This window comes from Myripristis murdjan, chromosome 11 (assembly GCF_902150065.1).
Source record: "Myripristis murdjan chromosome 11, fMyrMur1.1, whole genome shotgun sequence".
NCBI lineage: Eukaryota > Metazoa > Chordata > Actinopteri > Holocentriformes > Holocentridae > Myripristis > Myripristis murdjan.
In genome coordinates this window covers 11,263,684-11,282,979 of record NC_043990.1, presented here as the reverse complement: position 1 = coordinate 11,282,979, position 19,296 = coordinate 11,263,684, and the positions used below count along the sequence as shown (strand labels likewise).

General features: G+C 42.0%; 1 protein-coding gene across 1 annotated transcript in view; it reads right to left on the bottom strand.

The window, feature by feature from the left end:
- epha10 (EPH receptor A10) overlaps positions 1 to 19,296 on the bottom strand; it is a 188,851-nt gene that overhangs the window by 35,450 nt on the left and 134,105 nt on the right. Inside the window, exon 6 of the mRNA XM_030063450.1 lies at positions 4,451 to 4,575. Within this exon, the coding sequence (XP_029919310.1) occupies positions 4,451 to 4,575 (125 nt within the window). The remainder of the gene's footprint in view (positions 1 to 4,450; positions 4,576 to 19,296) is intronic.

The following is a 19,296-nucleotide window of genomic DNA, read 5'->3' as shown; positions in this document are numbered from 1 at the left end:
AGGAAGGAAGGAAGGAAGGAAAGGAAGGATGGAGGGAAACACAGAGCTCTCAGAGAGGGAGAATAAAGGGTAGACGGAGAAGCAGCACTCAGAGAGATGTAGTGTGTTGGAAGAGGACGACTTGAGTCCTCCTTTATTGTGTTTTTGAAGGCCAACCTGCAACTCACTTGGCCTTGGGTTCCCTTTGTAGATTTCCAGCGGTGCTTGTGAACATTTAAGCGCTTACGATACTTACACATTTTGTTAAATCAACTTAATTTTTGTAAATATGAGCAGAAAGGTAACATTAGGCTAAATTATAAGACGGTTAGTTCTGGTGGTGCTGGAGGAGCTTAGAGGGGTGGGGCCATGACTTTATGAAACCTGAGTTGGAAAAATTAGACAGAAGTGTGAACGAATTAAAAAAAGCAGTGAAAACACAATTAGCAAATGACTTTTAAAGCACATAACAGCTTAACATTTTGTGGCTGGGATGTTAATGGGTGTAATTTAGGCTGTAAAACAACATGTGAAAACTTCCTCAGGCTTACTGTTTGCATAAATTGAAAACCCCGTAGCTCAAAAGTGATAACAGCCTACAAACTCTAACACTCTACAGGATAACAATGTTGAAAAAAAAAAAAAAGTACTAATAAACTGTGGATTTATTATCATTCAGTTACATTAATTTAACCATTTAACACTGACAACTATGATTACCTAATTTCCTGCACCGTGCCATATTGATTAGTCAAATAACATTTCACACACATCAAGAAATAATAAATGAATAAAATTATTGTTGACGGTCTTAGTTAACAATTTGGAAGTCACTTGTGATTATCCAGGTTGAATACATAAGTATTTAACTAATGATTTGTAAAATGAAAACAAAGTGGATTGAATAAACTGAGCAGCTGAATAAAAAAAAAAAAAATGACAACATGACCGAGCAGTGACACATACACTATATTACCAAAAGTATTCGCTCACCCATTCAAATGATCAGAATCAGGTGTCCTAATCACTTGGCCTGGCCACAGGTGTATAAAATCAAGCACTCAGGCATGCAGACTGTGAAACAAGACATTTGTGAAAGAATGGGCCGCTCTCAGGAGCTCAGTGAATTCCAGCGTGGAACTGTCATAGGATGCCACCTGTGCAACAAATCCAGTCGTGAAATTTCCTCGCTCCTAAATATTCCACAGTCAACTGTCAGCTCTATTATAACAAAATGGAAGCGTTTGGGAACAGCAGCAACTCAGCCACGAAGTGGTAGGCCACGTAAAGTGACGGAGAGGGGTCAGCGGATGCTGAAGCGCATAGTGCAAAGAGGTCGCCGACTTTCTGCACAGTCAATTGCTACAGAGCTACAAACTTCATGTGACCTTCAGATTAGCCCAAGTACAGTACGCAGAGAGCTTCATGGAATGGGTTTCCATGGCCGAGCAGCTGCAGCCAAGCCACACATCACCAAGTGCAATGCAAAGCGTCGGATGCAATGGTGTAAAGCACGCCGCCACTGGCCTCTAGAGCAGTGGAGACGCGTTCTCTGGAGTGATGAATCACGCTTTTCCATCTGGCAATCTGATGGACGAGTCTGGGTTTGGAGGTTGCCAGGAGAACGGTACATTTCAGACTGCATTGTGCCGACTGTGAAATTTGGTGGAGGAGGAATTATGGTGTGGGGTTGTTTTTCAGGAGCTGGGCTTGGCCCCTTAGTTCCAGTGAAAGGAACTTTGAATGCTTCAGGATACCAAAACATTTTGGACAATTCCATGCTCCCAACCTTGTGGGAACAGTTTGGAGCGGGCCCCTTCCTCTTCCAACATGACTGTGCACCAGTGCACAAAGCAAGGTCCATAAAGACATGGATGACAGAGTCTGGTGTGGATGAACTTGACTGGCCTGCACAGAGTCCTGACCTGAACCCGATAGAACACCTTTGGGATGAATTAGAGCGGAGACTGAGAGCCAGGCCTTCTCGACCAACATCAGTGTGTGACCTCACCAATGCGCTTTTGGAAGAATGGTCAAAAATTCCTATAAACACTCTCCTCAACCTTGTGGACAGTCTTCCCAGAAGAGTTGAAGCTGTAATAGCTGCAAAAGGTGGACCGACATCATATTGAACTCTATGGGTTAGGAATGGGATGGCACTTCAGTTCATAGTATGAGTAAAGGCAGGTGAGCGAATACTTTTGGCAATATAGTGTATCACACTTCATTATTTGTTGTAATGCCTTTTTTATTCCATTTCGCCTCAGCATTTCAATATTTTTCCCCTTCCCTCTCATTTACTCTTCATCCATCTTGCTCTTCTGCGTCTCCCTGGCGTCGGAGAGCTCCTTCATTCATTTCTCTCAGCTGCCTCGCTGTAGGAGGCAACTTTCCTCCCACTCACCTTCCCTTCATCTGTCCCTTACACTCCCTCTACCCTTTTTCTCTCACTCAGCCTTTTTGTTGGCATCACACGCTCTCAAAAGGCTCTCTACCTGACTTTGCCAATCTCTTTTTTTTCCCCCCCTTATTGCCGAAACCTTCCCTTCACCTCCGCTTCCCATCTCTCCTCTTCATCTTTCATTCTTTTCCTGAAGATGCACGGCAGAGGGAGGGAGGTGAGAGAGAGGCAAGGAAGGACGGTTTTCTTAAATATGGTGAGGCGTAGAGAAGAGAGGGAAGTGTGAAAATGACTGAGAGTGTGACAGAGCCAAAGAGAAAGACTTGGCATTGCCAGAAAATGCAGCGTACGAAAACGGGAGCATGACAGCTGTGGTTTACGTGCATGACAGATTTACTGTGAGCTGGATGACTGTTGACGGAGTGGCCAGAATCTGACTAAGTGCCATGTTAAATGAGTGTGATAGAGCGGATGAAGTTACACTGGTGATCCAAGACCGCAAAAAAAAAAAAAAAATCAAGCAGAAGAGGAAAGTAACAACCTCGACTTCAGTCTTCACATTTAAACAGCATTTTCAGAAGCAGCAAGTTTTCCCTTTAACTTCACAATAAAATATCTGATTTGCGCATAATATTTTGAGCATTGTTCATTCAAAATTCATTCAAACATGAGTAAAACGTTTCCAGACCCCTATAAAATAATAATAATAAAAAAAAAAAAAAAAAAAAAAAACATATTTTGCTCTAAAGTCATATAACCATTATTAAAATAATACTTCACCCATAATGCGCTGCTTGCGAGTCTTCATGGCAAACTTGGATTACAAACATGCCAGCCATCTCGGATCCAATGAAATTTTTTTTTTTATGATTTTACCACTGCAAAACTCTATCAACTCTATTTATTTAAAAACCTCACGCTTGTCATGCTGTATGAGCCAAGTTTCCGGTATCCAGTCGTATGCTCGGTACTTCTCAAACACAATAAACAAATATCACTGCAAAAAAAAAACACTTCCATAAAATCCTCTCATACATGGAAATACATGTGTTTGGGAAATGCTGAGCATAAAACTCAGACTACTAAATGAAACCTTATGAACACTGAAAGTGATACGTCTTTCCACAGGTGCAGACATGTTTAGATAAGAGTTTGTCATAATGTTCTACTCCTCCTCTTCAATTTTCCGTTAATCGGTTTACACTGTCTGACCTTAATTGGTTGTCAGCAGTCTTAGCAAACACTGTTAGCAACCAACTCCTGTGTACTTTAAACACTGCACTGATAATTTGGGGGAAATGGGGGCTGTGATAACCTGATTTGAACACTGCCCTGCTGTGACGGCCTGTCTAAGGCCTGCAGCTCTGAGGAATTGGACTGTGTAGTTAAAAATTATTATGTGATGTGGATGCTTACCACCAACACATTTCTATTTCTAAAAGGACAATCTTCTTATTTTTCTAGTTGTGTAAAAGTCAGCACAGTGTGTACTACAGATTTTAGATTTTAGTGTATGAGCATATACACTAATTATCTGCTAAACCTCCAAAAACTCTGTGCATTCCTTTAATGGTTCAATGCCTGGGTTCTCACGTCGATTCAACCTCTAATGAGCTAATCTAAAATAATCTAATCTCTAATCACCTTTGGACCTGGTCTTACTATAACCTCTAGTGCACCTGTCATGTGTGGAAGGTGGGTGGCTTTGGCAGCACAAACGCAAAACTCAAGGGCAACTCTGGCTTGTTAAATAAGTCTTTTAGATCACCTTTGAAAACTTCTATATTAACTTTTATCAGCTTTTTTTTTTTTTAATTGTTTTATTTTAACAATTGTTGCATTAGGTTGTATTAGTTCTTTTTATGGCCTCTGCACTGAGATTATTTATTCCTGGTCTTGTAATTCTTCTGCTTGTCCATTTTAATTTTGTTACCTGATCTTAACTTCCATTTTTATTGTTTCATTTTATCATTCCATTTACTTTTTGTGAAGCGCTTTTTTAATACAGGTTTCGATAAGCGCTATAATGAAAAACAGAGATGACTTGCGCGTGTGTATGTGTGAGTTTACCTTCTCGTAGTATTTGACCTCGTATTCGGTGCGGCTGCTGTTGGGGTAGGACGGCTCCCGCCACACCAAGGTTATGCTTTTCTGTTCGATCTTCTCCGCTCGCAGCTCACTGACCAGAGAGGGCGCTATTGAGAGGGAGAGAGGCAGACAGAAAGAGAGAGAAAGAGAGATGACTTTGGTCATTCTGATACTATATTATGAAACTGGAGCAGCCCTCTGAGAAAGTCCAAGGTTATAGGAGGAACACTGCGAAGTCTCATATGGGGTGGATTTTTTCTCTTAATTGAAACCGGACATTAATATATGCATGTATCTGTAATCTGTGAGGTCTGAGCTGAGAGACTGTGCGCGGAGGGGAGCAAAGTTGGAACACGGGCATGAGAGAAGAGAGAAAAAAAAGCAAAACGAGGACAGGAGGGGAGAGGAGGAAGAGAGGATCAGAGGCAGACAGGAGAAAGAGAGCAGATGCATTATTGAAGCACAGATGTGTCAGAAAGACAACTTCATTGCACTCATCAGAGTCCCATCTCACTTGGACAGGCAGCGGTGTGTGTGTGTGTGTGTGTGCGCGCGTGTGTGTGTGTGTCTGGCATTGAACAGGACCTGGGTCAGTACAGTGGGACTGACAACAGATCCATACAGATATGGATCGACTGACAAGTCTGTATCGACGGTAGACTAAAGGATGGAGACGCTCTTAATCTGAACATCTCTCTCTTTGTCTCCATATCTCTCTCTCGCTCTCTCGCTGACCTCATCCGCAACTTTTTATGACTCAATCCAGCAGAGATGTGCTGAAATTCAGCCAGGCAGATTTTTCATCTCCAATCAGTCACAACTGGATACAGAAATGGAGATGAAATATCGATACAAAACACTATTTTCTGTACTGAGAGATAAGCTTCAGTGACACTCACTCAATACCAAACATTTCTATTATTGAGAAAAATATGTTTTTTCATTATTCTCCAAAAATGAAATACGGTGCATATGAAAAACGGTAAGCACCACAAATTTTCACTTAAGTGCTAGTTATGCTGCTTAGCAGGGTGGATATCTGATCTGTCAATCAAAAATATTACGAAAAAACAAGAAGGTGCAGTTGACTCGGTCAAAAGGCCATTGTCTTTTGGAGAAGTACCATTAAAACTATGAGAATCCATGGCATAGAAGTGAATGGGGGGTTAAATTTCCTTTCACAGTGTGTTTTCTGTCACTTTTTTATACTGTAGCCTACGAAGATTAAAACTATAATTCATCATTTTCAATGAGATTGTGTGACTGGTATGTGAATTCGACCATATGTCACCTCCTGCTTGTCTCTTTTGTGGCCTTAAACCATCCCTTTTATCTTGCTGACAGATGAAAACATGCTCTAACTCTTACTGAAATGCAGATACACATGCAGACAGCCCATGTGAACATTCCCAAACTCCCAAAACGCCCATATACATACACACACACACACACACACACACCGCTACAGACGCATAGACATGAAGGCACATGACAACATCTGTGTGGCACCTCCAGGCTTCTCGTTCAGCAGGATGATAAAGTCATTTTAGGCAGCGGATCAAAGACAGAGCAGATCTGCCTGTCTCCCTCACTTTGTCAATCTCCATCTGTCTCGTTTTTGATCTGCCTCCTTTAAAAAAAACATAGGTGTTATACATTATTCATGCTGACCTCCGCGACTTTTTTGTGTGGAAAAAAAAGGAAGGAGGTGTGTGAGTGTGTGCGCGTCTGGACCAATGAGTGCTGTCTATTTCTGCAGAATCCTTCCCTGCAACGGCGGCCGTGAGCAGCAAATACACCAGAGCAGTTTCATTGGCCTGTATACTGTATATGAGTGTGTGTGTGAATGTGTGTGTGTGTGTAGGAAGCAGTGACAATGCCGATGTCTCCTTGGGCTGATTTGTTATAAATGTCAATACGTAGCTTCACCACAAGAAATACATCACTGCAGGACAATCCAATATAATTGCGCTCATTTTGCTGATACAATTCGATTGAGAGCCGTGCAGACCGCTGGAGAATGTACTTGTTATCATGTCCCGGAGTCTGGTCGCTACTCACTCATATGGTGATAAAAAAAAAAAAAAAAAAAAAAAATGTCATGCTAATCAATATTATCCTACTGCAAAACAGAAATGTCAACATCAAGATGACAATATCATTAGCGATATATATACAGCACAGTGCCTCTGGAAAATAGCTGGTGTTTTTGAGCAGTACATTTTCCTAGAACACTATCCTTTGTATTTTCATTTTATTTTTTTTTGTTATTATTATTATTATTGGTGACAGTGAAGTTTGACACACTCCTGGAAACGCGCAAATCTTCCCTTCCACTCCCACCAATAGGAAGAAAAAAGACACCAAACATGGTGCTAATTAGTCCTCATAATGTAAAGCACCCCAAACAGAACGACTGTGGAAGTGACAGTGTTTATGTAAATTAAACAGACTGACAGATTGCAATGATAAAACAAAATGCGACGTCAGGAGGCTGCTTATTTTTCTGTTTGTGGTTAACACTGCGATGTTTGAGTTGCTGTTAAACAAACTCAGATGATAAAACATAAAAACAAACAAAAAAAAAAAAACAATGGGGAATAATTATCATTAGGAACCAGAGTCTACAGATAACAATGCCATTTAATGTTTCCAAATGACTGTTTGACATGTGAAGTAGTGTTGAAATGATTAGTTGATTGATCAATTCGTCAAAAAAAAAAAAAAAAAAAAAAAGATTATAATATCAATAACCAACAAACATGTTTTAGTCATATAACAAGTAAAAAATACCAATTATTTTGTAGTTACAGCTTCACAAATGTTAAGGTTTGATGGCTTTGCTGATGTCATAACATCCTAAAAGTAATACTTTGGGGTTTTGAGGATGATGGCCTGACTAAGGAAGTCATTTTAACTTTCACATCGGGCTCCAGTGATCGGCATTTGTCAAGTTCTTTAAGATTTTACAGATGAGATGATGAATCGATTAATCGACAGAAAAAAAAAAAAAAAAACAATACATTACTTGACAATGAAAACAATTAGCTGCCGTCCTATTGTGTCATTGATCTCTGTCATTAAGGTGCGCCGTTATGTAAATGCAGCATAACCTACAGACAAATCTGTAAGTGTTGGGAGATTTTCAGAAGAGGGGGGGGCACTGAGGGAACAGGAAACAGCAGGCAAACATTATGCAAGCAAGCAAGGTGACACTGGATACTCATTTTGACTGCCAAATCATTTTTCTGGGTCAAAAGACCAGACTAAATACCATTTGCTTAATTTGACCCCTTGTGCCTGGTCTGTCATGTTTGAATCAAACACCCCCTTAAAAAGGAACGGATTACTCTCAGCTAAATAACTCAGAATGGAAAAAAAAAAATGTGGTCAGATTCACAAAAGGGACGTGCAAAAAGAGAAAAAAGAAAAACCAGGAGAGGAAAGGAAATGGAATAAAGAGGTCGAGAGATTACAGAATGAAAGAGGAAGCTCTGACACACACACACACACACACACACACACACACACACACTCCAGTCCATCCCGACGCGAGTTTTCATACTAAACTAAGAACACAGTGTCAACCAGCTCTCCCCATCTACAACTGCAGGCTATTGTTTGCTATTCCTTCTCTCCTTGTGTGTTGAATTATGCATAAAACTGTTGCCTGCCTCAAAACCCTGACTCCAGATCACATCACAGCTCAATCTGACCTATAAAAAAGCAGACGCGCACAGTTTCTGTCGGTGCACATGCACACGAATATGCACGCACACACACGCACACACACACACACAACTGATACGTTGGCTGGCTAAAACAGCATTTCCGACTCGCCGTCTGAAAAGCAACAAGAAGGCTGTAAATTGTGTAGTAGACTCATTGAGTAATAGTTACTCAGACACACACACAACTGTACGTGCAAAGCGGCACAGGGTAGGCTACAAACAACGTTTCTAGCACAACTGCACACACACACACACACACACATACACACTGCCAGTTATAAAGAATGCATCGCAGCAAATGACGAGCAGCACTGGGTCTGAGTTTGTATTGAGAGGAAGAAATTGATGCCGAGTGCCTTCGAAATTGGCTTTTGCACTCATACACGCACACATGCTCATTCAAACACACCCACACACACACACACACACACACACACACACAGTGCACACAATCACACACTCATTTCCACAAGCAATATAGAGGAGGTGATGGCCTTTTGGGCTCTAAGCTTCTCCGGCTTTGCTGTTGAAATGAACAGCAGGCATTTTCACAGGCTTATCATACAGCACGAGCCACACGGCAGACACACTGATAGGCATTTAATACAAAGACTTACAACTTTCTGATGGGATCCAGTGCAAAATGCACACCAATCAATGGTATAGATAATGGCCTATAGATTTCAAAGGGGTTTTATGCGAGGGAAAAGTGAGGCGCGAGGCGGTGAAACATCTGCAAAGGTATAATAGCTGGTGTTTGGCACAAAATGGCCACCAGTCAGCACACAGTTGCACCTGTAGACGATTAAACTTACTTAGGCCTGTAATTATGCAGACATTCTGGGGTTATGCGGTGGCTCTATTCCCAGGTCTCCATGGCAGGTATATCTATGAATAGACTTTGGCACAAAATGGCGGCCGCTGCTGTAGGCTTTTGCATCCGTGCATACCGAGCCAGCCGAGGTGCAACTGGCATCTCCATTTCGTTATCAAAGGAGACAGGCAGAGGAGCTGCTCTCCCCAGAGGCAGCCACGCAGGCAGGGTTGAACATCTCTGCAGTCTTTCATACTTTCTTCTCTTTTCCGTGGTTCCTCCCTCTCTCTCTCTCTCCTCATCTCCTTATCTCTCCATTTCCCCCTGCACAGTCCTTTCTCCCTCTATCTCTCTATTCTCCAGGGATTCGGCTGTTCCCTGCAGGCCTGTTTGCGCCTCTGCTGAGATGACATCCATCTTGTCAGGAGGGTGGAGGGTGGAGGGGGGGGCTGGTGGTTTCATTGTTCTACTTCTCGCCATCTCCTCGGTGCGTGCAGGCGTTTCCCGTGCGCCTACGCATATTAAGGAGAGCGAGTGTGAGTTTTTCGGGACGGAGAGACAAGGCATCAGCGAGCACGTTGCTTTATCACTCAGACAGGAGTGATTGAGAGCCCGGATCTGTCGGGCCTGCTCATGTTCAAAGGGTTAACAGGCTATAAGAAGAGTGAGCGCCATTCCCTCTGGGGACGATACGATTGGCTCCTACTTGGGGTTAAAGGGATGGTACGCCGATTTATGACAGGGAGAGGGGGGGACGTTACGTTTCTTTTAGTTCAGCTGTCCCTCGAGATTTTTTTTTTTTTTAATCCAAGTGATTCTGCCTATAGCGCGAGATGCAGCACTTATGGAGTGTACATTTGTACGTGCTGGAAACCGACTTTTTCACTCATCTGTTATTTCTCTACTACCTAAACCATTGAGCGTAAATGCATAAACTGTGCCATAAGATGTATAATTTAACATTTCATTGCTTTCCTCACAGGATCCTACTCAGATTTAAAACTACATCAAATATCCCGCTGGCAGGCACTCAACCTGAAGCCGGAATCCATCGCTGCGCACTTTCTATGCATCATTTTTGTGTGTGGAAAAAGTAGTTTCCTTCTTCTTAATAACTAGCAGCGTGTTGCTCGGCAAGCAGTGATTAAATCAAAGCACACAGCTAGGAACAACTTTCAGCAGCTCTTTCACACGTTTTATAATAAAAAAAAAAAAAAAAGTGACACTGCAGTTTGACAATGTGTCCTTTTTCTCTACAGTATCTTATCTGTATCTATCTGCTTATTAGTTCTAGCCGCCGCTGAGCTCTGAAGTCACTGGCAATGAAAAGAGCCTTTGCCTCACATTTGAACAACAAAGTCACGCTCAGAATAACGCCACGATGCAAAACAAAGGTGTGAAACGAGCCTACGATGAAAATGCATTTCTAGTTTAAAACATCCGATCGGTGATTTAAAACACTGTAGTGTTTCTGTGCAAAACCCATGTACTGCTGTGCTCACTTTCAGCACTGTGGCAACCTGCAATGTTTTTTTTTTTTTTTTTTTTTTTTGTGGAAAATAGCAGAAAGGACCAGTTTTAGATGATTTTATTAAATAGTGTGGTTAGTCATCACTGCACCTCAACACAAAGAAGACAAAGGAGATGGAGGAAAATGAAACATCCCCCTGCCTGTGATGTTGAAAAATAGAAAACCCATTGAGACTGTCAATTAATACAAATACCTGGGACTGACGCTGGATGACAAATTCTACTAGGACAAGTGAGCAGTTCGACAATAAACGATGGCAGAGACCTTTCTTTCTAACGATAGTCTCCTCTGAATAGCACATAAGAACATTCTCATAGTGTTTTACAAATATTTGACTGAAGGTGTTTTTACTTAGTGCTTCATCTTCTGGTTTGGCAACTCAGTCTGAATACACTTGCATGCAGTTCAAACATCACAGGAAAACTCAGCGGGGCACCCCAGTCTAGCCAATCCACAGGTTTTAACCAAAAATGAGGAAGGCAGGGAATTTTAATGGACCACAAAAAACCCACACGCAGAGTTAACTCTTCTCCCCTCAGAAAAGCAAATTCGTGTCCGACTAGTTAAAAATAACCTCTGTGAGGCCGTGTTCATATGAAGCCTTCTGCTTTCATGCATTCGAGGTGCATCTGAGAGGAGCGGAAAAGGAGCTTCCCCTCCATCGTTTAGTGGATTGTGTCGAACTGGATGGTCCCTACACAAAAGTAGAGGGTGTTTCTATTTTAGAGTGTTCAAAAAGACGTGATGCGCATGATATGTGAACATGAGCACGTGTGAGCATGTTATCTTGTATTGCCTTAACAAAACTATTAAAAAAAAAATCTTCAATTGCTGAATTATCAGCAAAAGCAGTATGTTAAAACCCCCTCCGGGTTAAATATTCTGTGTGCATAATCAATAGCATACATTATATGCTGATTGTATCATATCATTAAAAAGTCAAATCAGAATAATCAGAATAAATCAAAACTGTATCTCCTTATTCATGTCCCTGTTTACCTTCCAGTGACATTCAGATCCCCCGTCCATTCCAACGGGAAGATGTTTCTAAAAAAGTAAAAGTAAAAGCTACGAATCTTTCACCTGATATTTGTATAAATGTTTGTATATAACATCTCATGTTTACTTTAAACACAACTTAAACATAAATGATGTGCTTTAACGAGATGATTAACAGGTTAAAATGTGCCTTATGCTTCTTCCTCGCCTCACGGCTAGCCATGCTTGTTGTAAAAGGGGGCGTGGCTCTGCGCTTTAGATGATGTGGAACATTGTGATTGGCTTGTAGACATCCAATCAAAAACGTCTGTGAGTCAGGGTGAGTCAGATGGCATTAATCACTGATCTAGACATCCTACAAAAGTTGTGTGCATTGGAATGGACAGGGTATTTCATTCATTCATTCATCTTCTAAACCGCTTATCCTCACTAGGGTCGCGGGGGGGTGCTGGAGCCTATCCCAGCGCACATAGGGCAAAGGCAGTGAAATGGACAGGGTATTTGAATGGGTTAATTTCTTATGACACTGTCTCTGTTATGATTACTTTATTTATCTTTATCTCTTGCGTTTTATGTGTTTCACATGCCTCCTATGTTTGCATGTATGTTCACTGCAAAAATAATTTCCCTGTGAGATATTATAAAGTTTTGTACTACTAGTACTACGATAAAATGTGAAAGAACCCTCCCTTAAAAAAAAAAAAAAATGAAAACTGTCATATCACAGCATCCCTAACCATTTCAACTGTGTTTCTCAATCCTTTACAGCAAAGTGCCACATAATTCCCTTTTGCCTTTGATAAGGGCGGACTGAACTTGCACGCGGCGTTTGAACCCTTTTAAACAATTCTGCTCACAAACACAGCCCCGCCAAGCAAACACACCGGCCCTTTATCTTTAACACAGTCGCCAGGCATTTATGTGTGTATATACTGTATGTGACTTCATTCTAGCATAATGATGTTGTATATAGGAGCAGCCACCCCACCCAGAGCTCACTATCTGGCAGCAGGCGTTACTGTTTTAATCTGTGGCTATCAGCTTGCCCCAGCAGTGGAGCGCTATCTGGCAACCTGTCCCTGCTCACCACTCACTGTCTAATCTGCCCTATCAGCGTCCCACCGCCTGCCTGCCTCGCCCAACACACACATACACACGTATACAGATAACCCACCTGCACATGCACACACTCAATTACCCCGTTCTGTCGCTATACCCAAAATAGGAGCAGAAGAAAGAGCCACGGGAGGAAAAGAGGAGGAGGAGAAGGGATGGGAGGATGGAGAAAGGGAGGGAGAGGAGGATATTACTTAGGATCCTGCTTCAGAGGGGAGGTGGGCAGATGCAGTCAGAGGCAGGTATTATCTGAGGTTATTATCATTCATATCAGGACACAGGAGGAAAAGGGGAGGGGGCTGTGTATGTTCAGAGAAAAAGTCTTGTATAGCTGTAACACACACACACAAACTCACACACACACACACACACACACACACTCCTGACTTTGGATGTTTCTATCTGCGAGGGGGAAGAAGGGTGCAGGGAAGACACCTGCCTAAGACACATTTCCATCTAAACTACAGGATTATGTTCCGCAGGGCCTTGATCCACCTGTGTGTGTGCGTGCATTTGCAGAGGGGAGAGATGAGTTTGTGTGTGTGTGTGTGTGTGTGTGTGTGTGTGTGTGTGTGTGTGCAAAATAGAGAGGAGCGTCTGAGTGATGGCCTGATTAAATGTGTCAGTCAGCAGGTGGGTGGGCAAGAGAGAGGGAGCAGAACAGCGAGGGAGCGTGTGGGAGAAAAGAGTCTGTCGCTTCCCATCTGACATATTCAAAAGGCCTTCTCCGATCAACATAATCCAACCGCACATAAACACGTCTGCCTTTGAGCTGAAACCAGGTCCTGCGAATTTTTCTCGTATAACACATAATGGTGAAGTTTCCTCGGGCAGGGTCGATTTTTTAATAAGTTTCCTTCCTAGGCAACATCGTGTTCGTCTTTAGGGATTTGTGCCTTGACAAATTCATTACGGACTGATAATTAGCATTGTTGGCGGTAATAGCCCATATCACAAAGAAATTTTAAAAAGTGACCCAAGTTCTCAGATTAGTTTTTTGTGGCAACTAGTAATCTATTGTGTTAAAGTTTTCAACCCAAATTCAACGTTTAGGTACCTTTTTGAAATAAGCAAGCCATTTTCTTTGCATTTATACAAATTCTGTTAGTGGCCTAAAAATAAAGTCCCTGACTGTTGTTTCTGTAGGAGTACCAATGGACAATTTAAAATGTATATAAAATGTACAGGCAATATTGCATCTGTTACTTCTGATGGTAGTTAAGTGTGAATTTGCTTTTAACAAAAACATTCCCCTGCACCCGGGGTTCACAAATTTATTACACAAAGGTCTGTATCTGATTTTTTTTTTCAAGGTCACAGGTCAGGAATGATTGGTGATAAAAGAAAATAGTATTTAATGTTCTGCGAAGACCCGCCCTCTTCTGTCTCTGATTGGCTCCAACCGTTGGCTCTCATGAAAATTTACTTGTTACTGCCATTTATGGTCGCTCTAGTTTCACTCCTCTCCTCTGCACTCTGTATTTCGACGAGGTCAGGGCTCAGCCCCTCCACGCACACACACACACACACACACACACACACACACACACACACACACACACACACACACACACACACACACACAGAGCGAAGCAGAGGAGAGACAGTGAAACAGGTGAAGTGAAGGTTGCATTACTCGAGTTGACGACAACTACATCCGGTACATTACTGTGAGTGCAATAAAAGCAAAAGCAAATTCTCTGGTGTAATGTTGATGAGTGAACTTGGCAGCAGCAACAACAACAACAACACACACACACACACACACACACACACACACAATACATTTCATAGAGTATTGTATTCATAACATGAGGTATGGGCTGGATCTGCATTCACTTGCAGCTCGGTTCTAACTTTGAGAAGCCCTGCACTGTTTTTGAGCGAGCCCTTGTTCTCCTGTTTCAGGGATTTGTGCCTTGAATAAATAGATGCATTACAGACCGATAACCACTGGACACCCGTGACATTTTTTTTTTTTTTTTTTTTTTTTTTTTCTGATTATGTAAAGCTTTAAAGGACAAAAAGCGAGAAACAGGACAAACAATCTGTCAGACAAGCGCTGATGACCACTTACTGCGCATACGGATGTGTCAGCGCCGACTGTGTGTCAAATCTGGCATTCCAAACTCAAAACCTGCCGCCAGGGGAGAGCGACCGCGGCCAACCTGCTTAAACTGCTGTTGACAGCTGCACATCGCCTGATTCTGAACACTCTTGGGGCCGGTGCGCTTTAGCCTAAAGGCAGGGGAATGGTCTGATCACGGCACGTTCGTTGAGCCAGACAACCTTAGCCTGGAGCTTCCAACGAACAAACACAGGCTACAAACACACACACACACACACAGGCATACACACACGCATACTGGCTGAAGCAAGTCCGCTGCAAGAGTTTGGCTGAGGAGACAGAGAGAGAGCTCTATCTACCCTGACAGGCTAGACAGCAAAGTGAATGCATGCACACACACACACACACACACACACACACACACACACCTCAACACCGCCTTACTGTTGCCACCACCGTACAAGTGCAGTCAAACATGATGAGGGTGGAGGGGTTTGGATTGAGTACATCCTGGGTTTTAGAAAGAAGAGAGAGAGACAGCAAGAGAGAAGAAAGAAAAGAAGAACCTGATCTGTAAGAGAAAATAACAGGCAAAGAGTGAATACACACACACACACACACACACACACACACAGAAATGAACCTCAATAATTGATAAGACTATTTTTATGCCACCACTATTTGGGAATATGGGATGCAAAAGCAAGGCACAGTGCACGGGAAAGAAAAGCCTTTGCACTACCAAATGCTTTGATATGGTGACCTAATCTGTCCTTTCGTTTTTTTTTTTTTTTTCCCCTTATTGTGTATTGCATAGCTTTTTTTTTTTTTTTTAATTTGTATTCTTCATTTTTTATATCAAAGTAATTAGTGATACGGTCATTCACTTGTTGAATTCCTCAACCATCCTTCTTCGATCCATTTTATCTAAGGCAATACTTCCTTCTCACTTCTCAAAGTTTTGGGGGAAAGAGGTGTGTGTGTGTGTGTGTGTGTTAGTGTGTGTTTTGGCTGACGGGGTGACTGTCTGTCACCTCCTGCTGTTTTACCAGTACACTGTCATTCAGACATACAGGTGCCTCTCAACCCACCTCTCTCACAGACACACACTCACACACAGTACAGCAGGATGTCGCCAACCAACTCCCCCACCACACCCACACACAACCCCCTAGCCTCGAAACAAACACACAAACAAACAAACAAAAAAAGTTTGGAGGAGGATGATGACGTGCACAAACTCGCGCAGGCCCTCTTAACAGAAGCACAATAAAAAACAATATTTTGAGAAAGAGATTGGAAGATGAAAGAGAGTTCGAAGAAACAAGTTCTCGTCTTTTCATGCCAATAAGAGGCTGTGTTTTCACCTGTCTCTCCCCCTCCTGAGGAGGCATCCAAAATAGATGCTCATCAAAGACAGCCCTCAAGCCCTGCATAATACTCTGATTACGAGGATAACCTTGTTGTGTGTGTGTGTGTGTGTGTGTGTGTGTGTGTGTGTGTGTGTGTGTGTATGTCTAAGTGTGTGTCATCACTTACCTCCAAGCTTTGTTTTTGTTGCTGAGTGAATGCCACAATTCCCAGAACAACAAGAAAAAAGCCTGTAAATCCACATCACAGAGCACACATACTAAAGACCCCGAGTGTGCCTCTTCATAGACTCCAATTATAAGCCAAGAGGTAGGCAATTAAAATTCCCATCACAGGGTGACAAAGCGTCTTAAGTGGCTGGGCTATAGTCCTGAAAAGTAGCTTGATGACTCTATTCATTTGGTGCCTGCTGAAGCCTCACCTTCCCATCACTTCTAATTAAGGAGGAAAAAAGGATCCAAACGCCTCCATGCAGAGGAGTGGAGATGGGGATGAACAGAGAGGAGGTGGAGGAGAGGTGTTAGCAAAGGGAGAAAAAAAAAAAAAAAGAGGGTGGGGTGGGAGTCTCGGTGAGTAAGAAATAGACTTTTGTACTTTGCCAGTTGAGAAGCTCGCTCATTCAGCAAAAGTGGGGGGAAATAGTTTCTCTCTGCCATGTTCTCAGGAGGGTGTGTGTGCAAATTAATTCGAGCTCACACTTATAAATATTCAAATATTCAAGCTTGAAGGATAAAGGATAAAGGATAGACATGGGCCCTATTTTTCCACCTTCAAACCTTCCGCCATCAAATTTTGTCCAGTAAAAGTAATTGTTGTTAGCACTTTTGGTAGAAAATAATATTACAGTTTTTCTCAATTGCTAAAACACTAAACCTTATTGTCTGAACCAAATGCTCCATTGCCTGAACCCACTGATTGAATCAGTCACTCTTTTGGCAAAACCATAAGCACTTTTCACCTGTTTAGACACAACTTACCAACACATTTTCATTGTGATGCACCTGTGTTGCATAATGGTGAGCACTGGTGGCAAAAGTCAAACACAAGTAAAGCACTGGTGTCACTGGTTGAACACAACAACTCAAAATTGATCGCACTTGTGGCTAATGATGTGAGGGAACATATATAACCCAGTTCAGAGAGCACTGCTTTGTGAGGCTCTACAATGGATAGAAATCTGAGAGGAGGAGTTCGTGTGAGAGGTGGTCAAGGAGGTCGAGGAGGTCGACCCAGTACGGAGAAATGATGCTGTGGCTGAGTAATACACTTCTCATTTGTATATTTTTGTACTTTATTTTTACGTAGGCTTACTGTATACAAGTGCTAAATGCACAAGATTTCTGTTTGTTTTTGTACTGTGCAAGTGCTACGTGTAAATGCACAAGACTTCTGTTTTTTGTACTTTTTTTTTTACTATATACAAGTGCTAAATGCACAGGTTTTTTGTATTTTGCAACATGCGTTTAGCCTACAGTGAACACTAAACATTTATTTCTACAGCTTCATGTCCTGAGCATTGTGTTTTCTATTTTTCTATGTAGTGTTTAGTGACTGCTCAGTAGTGTTTTTAATTTTGATTGACTCGGGGCACAATTTGACAACATAGTTCAGTTTTGAGCACAGATTGAACTGTTTTGAGGTGAAAGTTTGGTTTTGCAAGAGGAGTCTGAGGTTTTGTGAATGTAGCTTGAAAATTGGGTTTTGTGTTCACAGTTTAGAGAAAAGGAGAGCAACTTTTGAGAAATATGTCTTAGCAATCGAGAAAAACTGTAATAATAATCCTAATTATCCTTTAAACCGTCCTTTAAATGTGTACATAGCAGTCAATCAGGCTTCATATGCAACACCATGTGGTATAAAAATAAAAATAAATGAATAAATAAACAGAGTCTCTGAGACAACGCCATTTCCATCGCTCCACTCAGCCTCCCGTCACTGAAACAATCGGCATTTCCATTTCCGCTGCTTTGCTCTGACCCGAGATGGCTTACTGAGACTCAGCCCCCTCTCCTTTTACAATCTGGTTCCTCTTCTCTGCCCTCCTACCCTTTTCCTTACTCCTATACTCTTCGACAATATATTCTGTCTGGCTTCTCTCCTCCGCTCTCCTCCCTCACCTCTTATCTCCTTTGTCTCTCTTTGTATTGCAATTCCATCTCGATTTCTTGTCTCTGTCCCGGTGTTGGAGAGGAACAAAGTACTTCACTACTGTACTCAAGGTCTCGATGAAATGACTTTTTGAACCTGTTAGCCGATTTTACATTCCATCCAGAAGGCTTAACAAATAAAATGCCAAAGAATTTCATGACATTTTGGCCTTTTTCTCTTCTTTTTTGACTTTCTTTTCAACCAATAAGAACTTTTTTGTGTGATCACGTCCCTCCCATCAAAAAAAAAAAAACTTCCTTTCTCTTCCTACTTGAATACATGGTTTACGGTTTTGAATGATTTAAGTAAAATTAAGAGCAAGTAGCAAGCAGTTATGTACTTTTAAGTCAGTAAATTTGTCTATGTGGTATTTTAACTACAGGAAGCTCCAGCTCCGTCTCTTATTATGAACATAAATCAGAGTCCGGTTCGAAAGATGGACATTTATTGGCAATTTATCATACTGCATAGTTTAAAGCTACACTGAGGTTAGGATTGCCTGCCTACAATGCAGAGCAGGTATATTCAGCTAGCAGCCGGATAGGCAGTGAATAAATCAGGCTGGATGTGGCTCTTTATGGATGTGGACCTGTCAGAAGGACACAATGGTCCCTATTCTCGTGGGTGCGCAAAGACTATTACAAGCAGCGCTATGACCAATTGGTATTTCAATGATGAGAATGTGCTTTAGATGTTTTGGCAAGTCAGGTGGCACATTACCACACAGTGCTCGGGAAGCCAGTGCGTTCTTTGCACAATATATATCGGTCTACGTAGTATATCATGCAGGACGACACCATGACTTTTCAGATTACGAACAGTAAGGTGGAGGGAGGCTTAACCGCACGTGACACTGGTACCGCAGGCCAAATTGATCCGCAACACAGGACGGAGCGGGGAGCAGTTGGCACAGCTGGACCTATGCATTGAATCTTTAGTGCATTAGTTACATTTGTTACTTTATTTAACCCTTAGATGCATGGCTCACCAAACCCTACACTCTTCCATGAGTGGGGTCAAAAATGACCCCAATTTTATGCTGTAAACTTC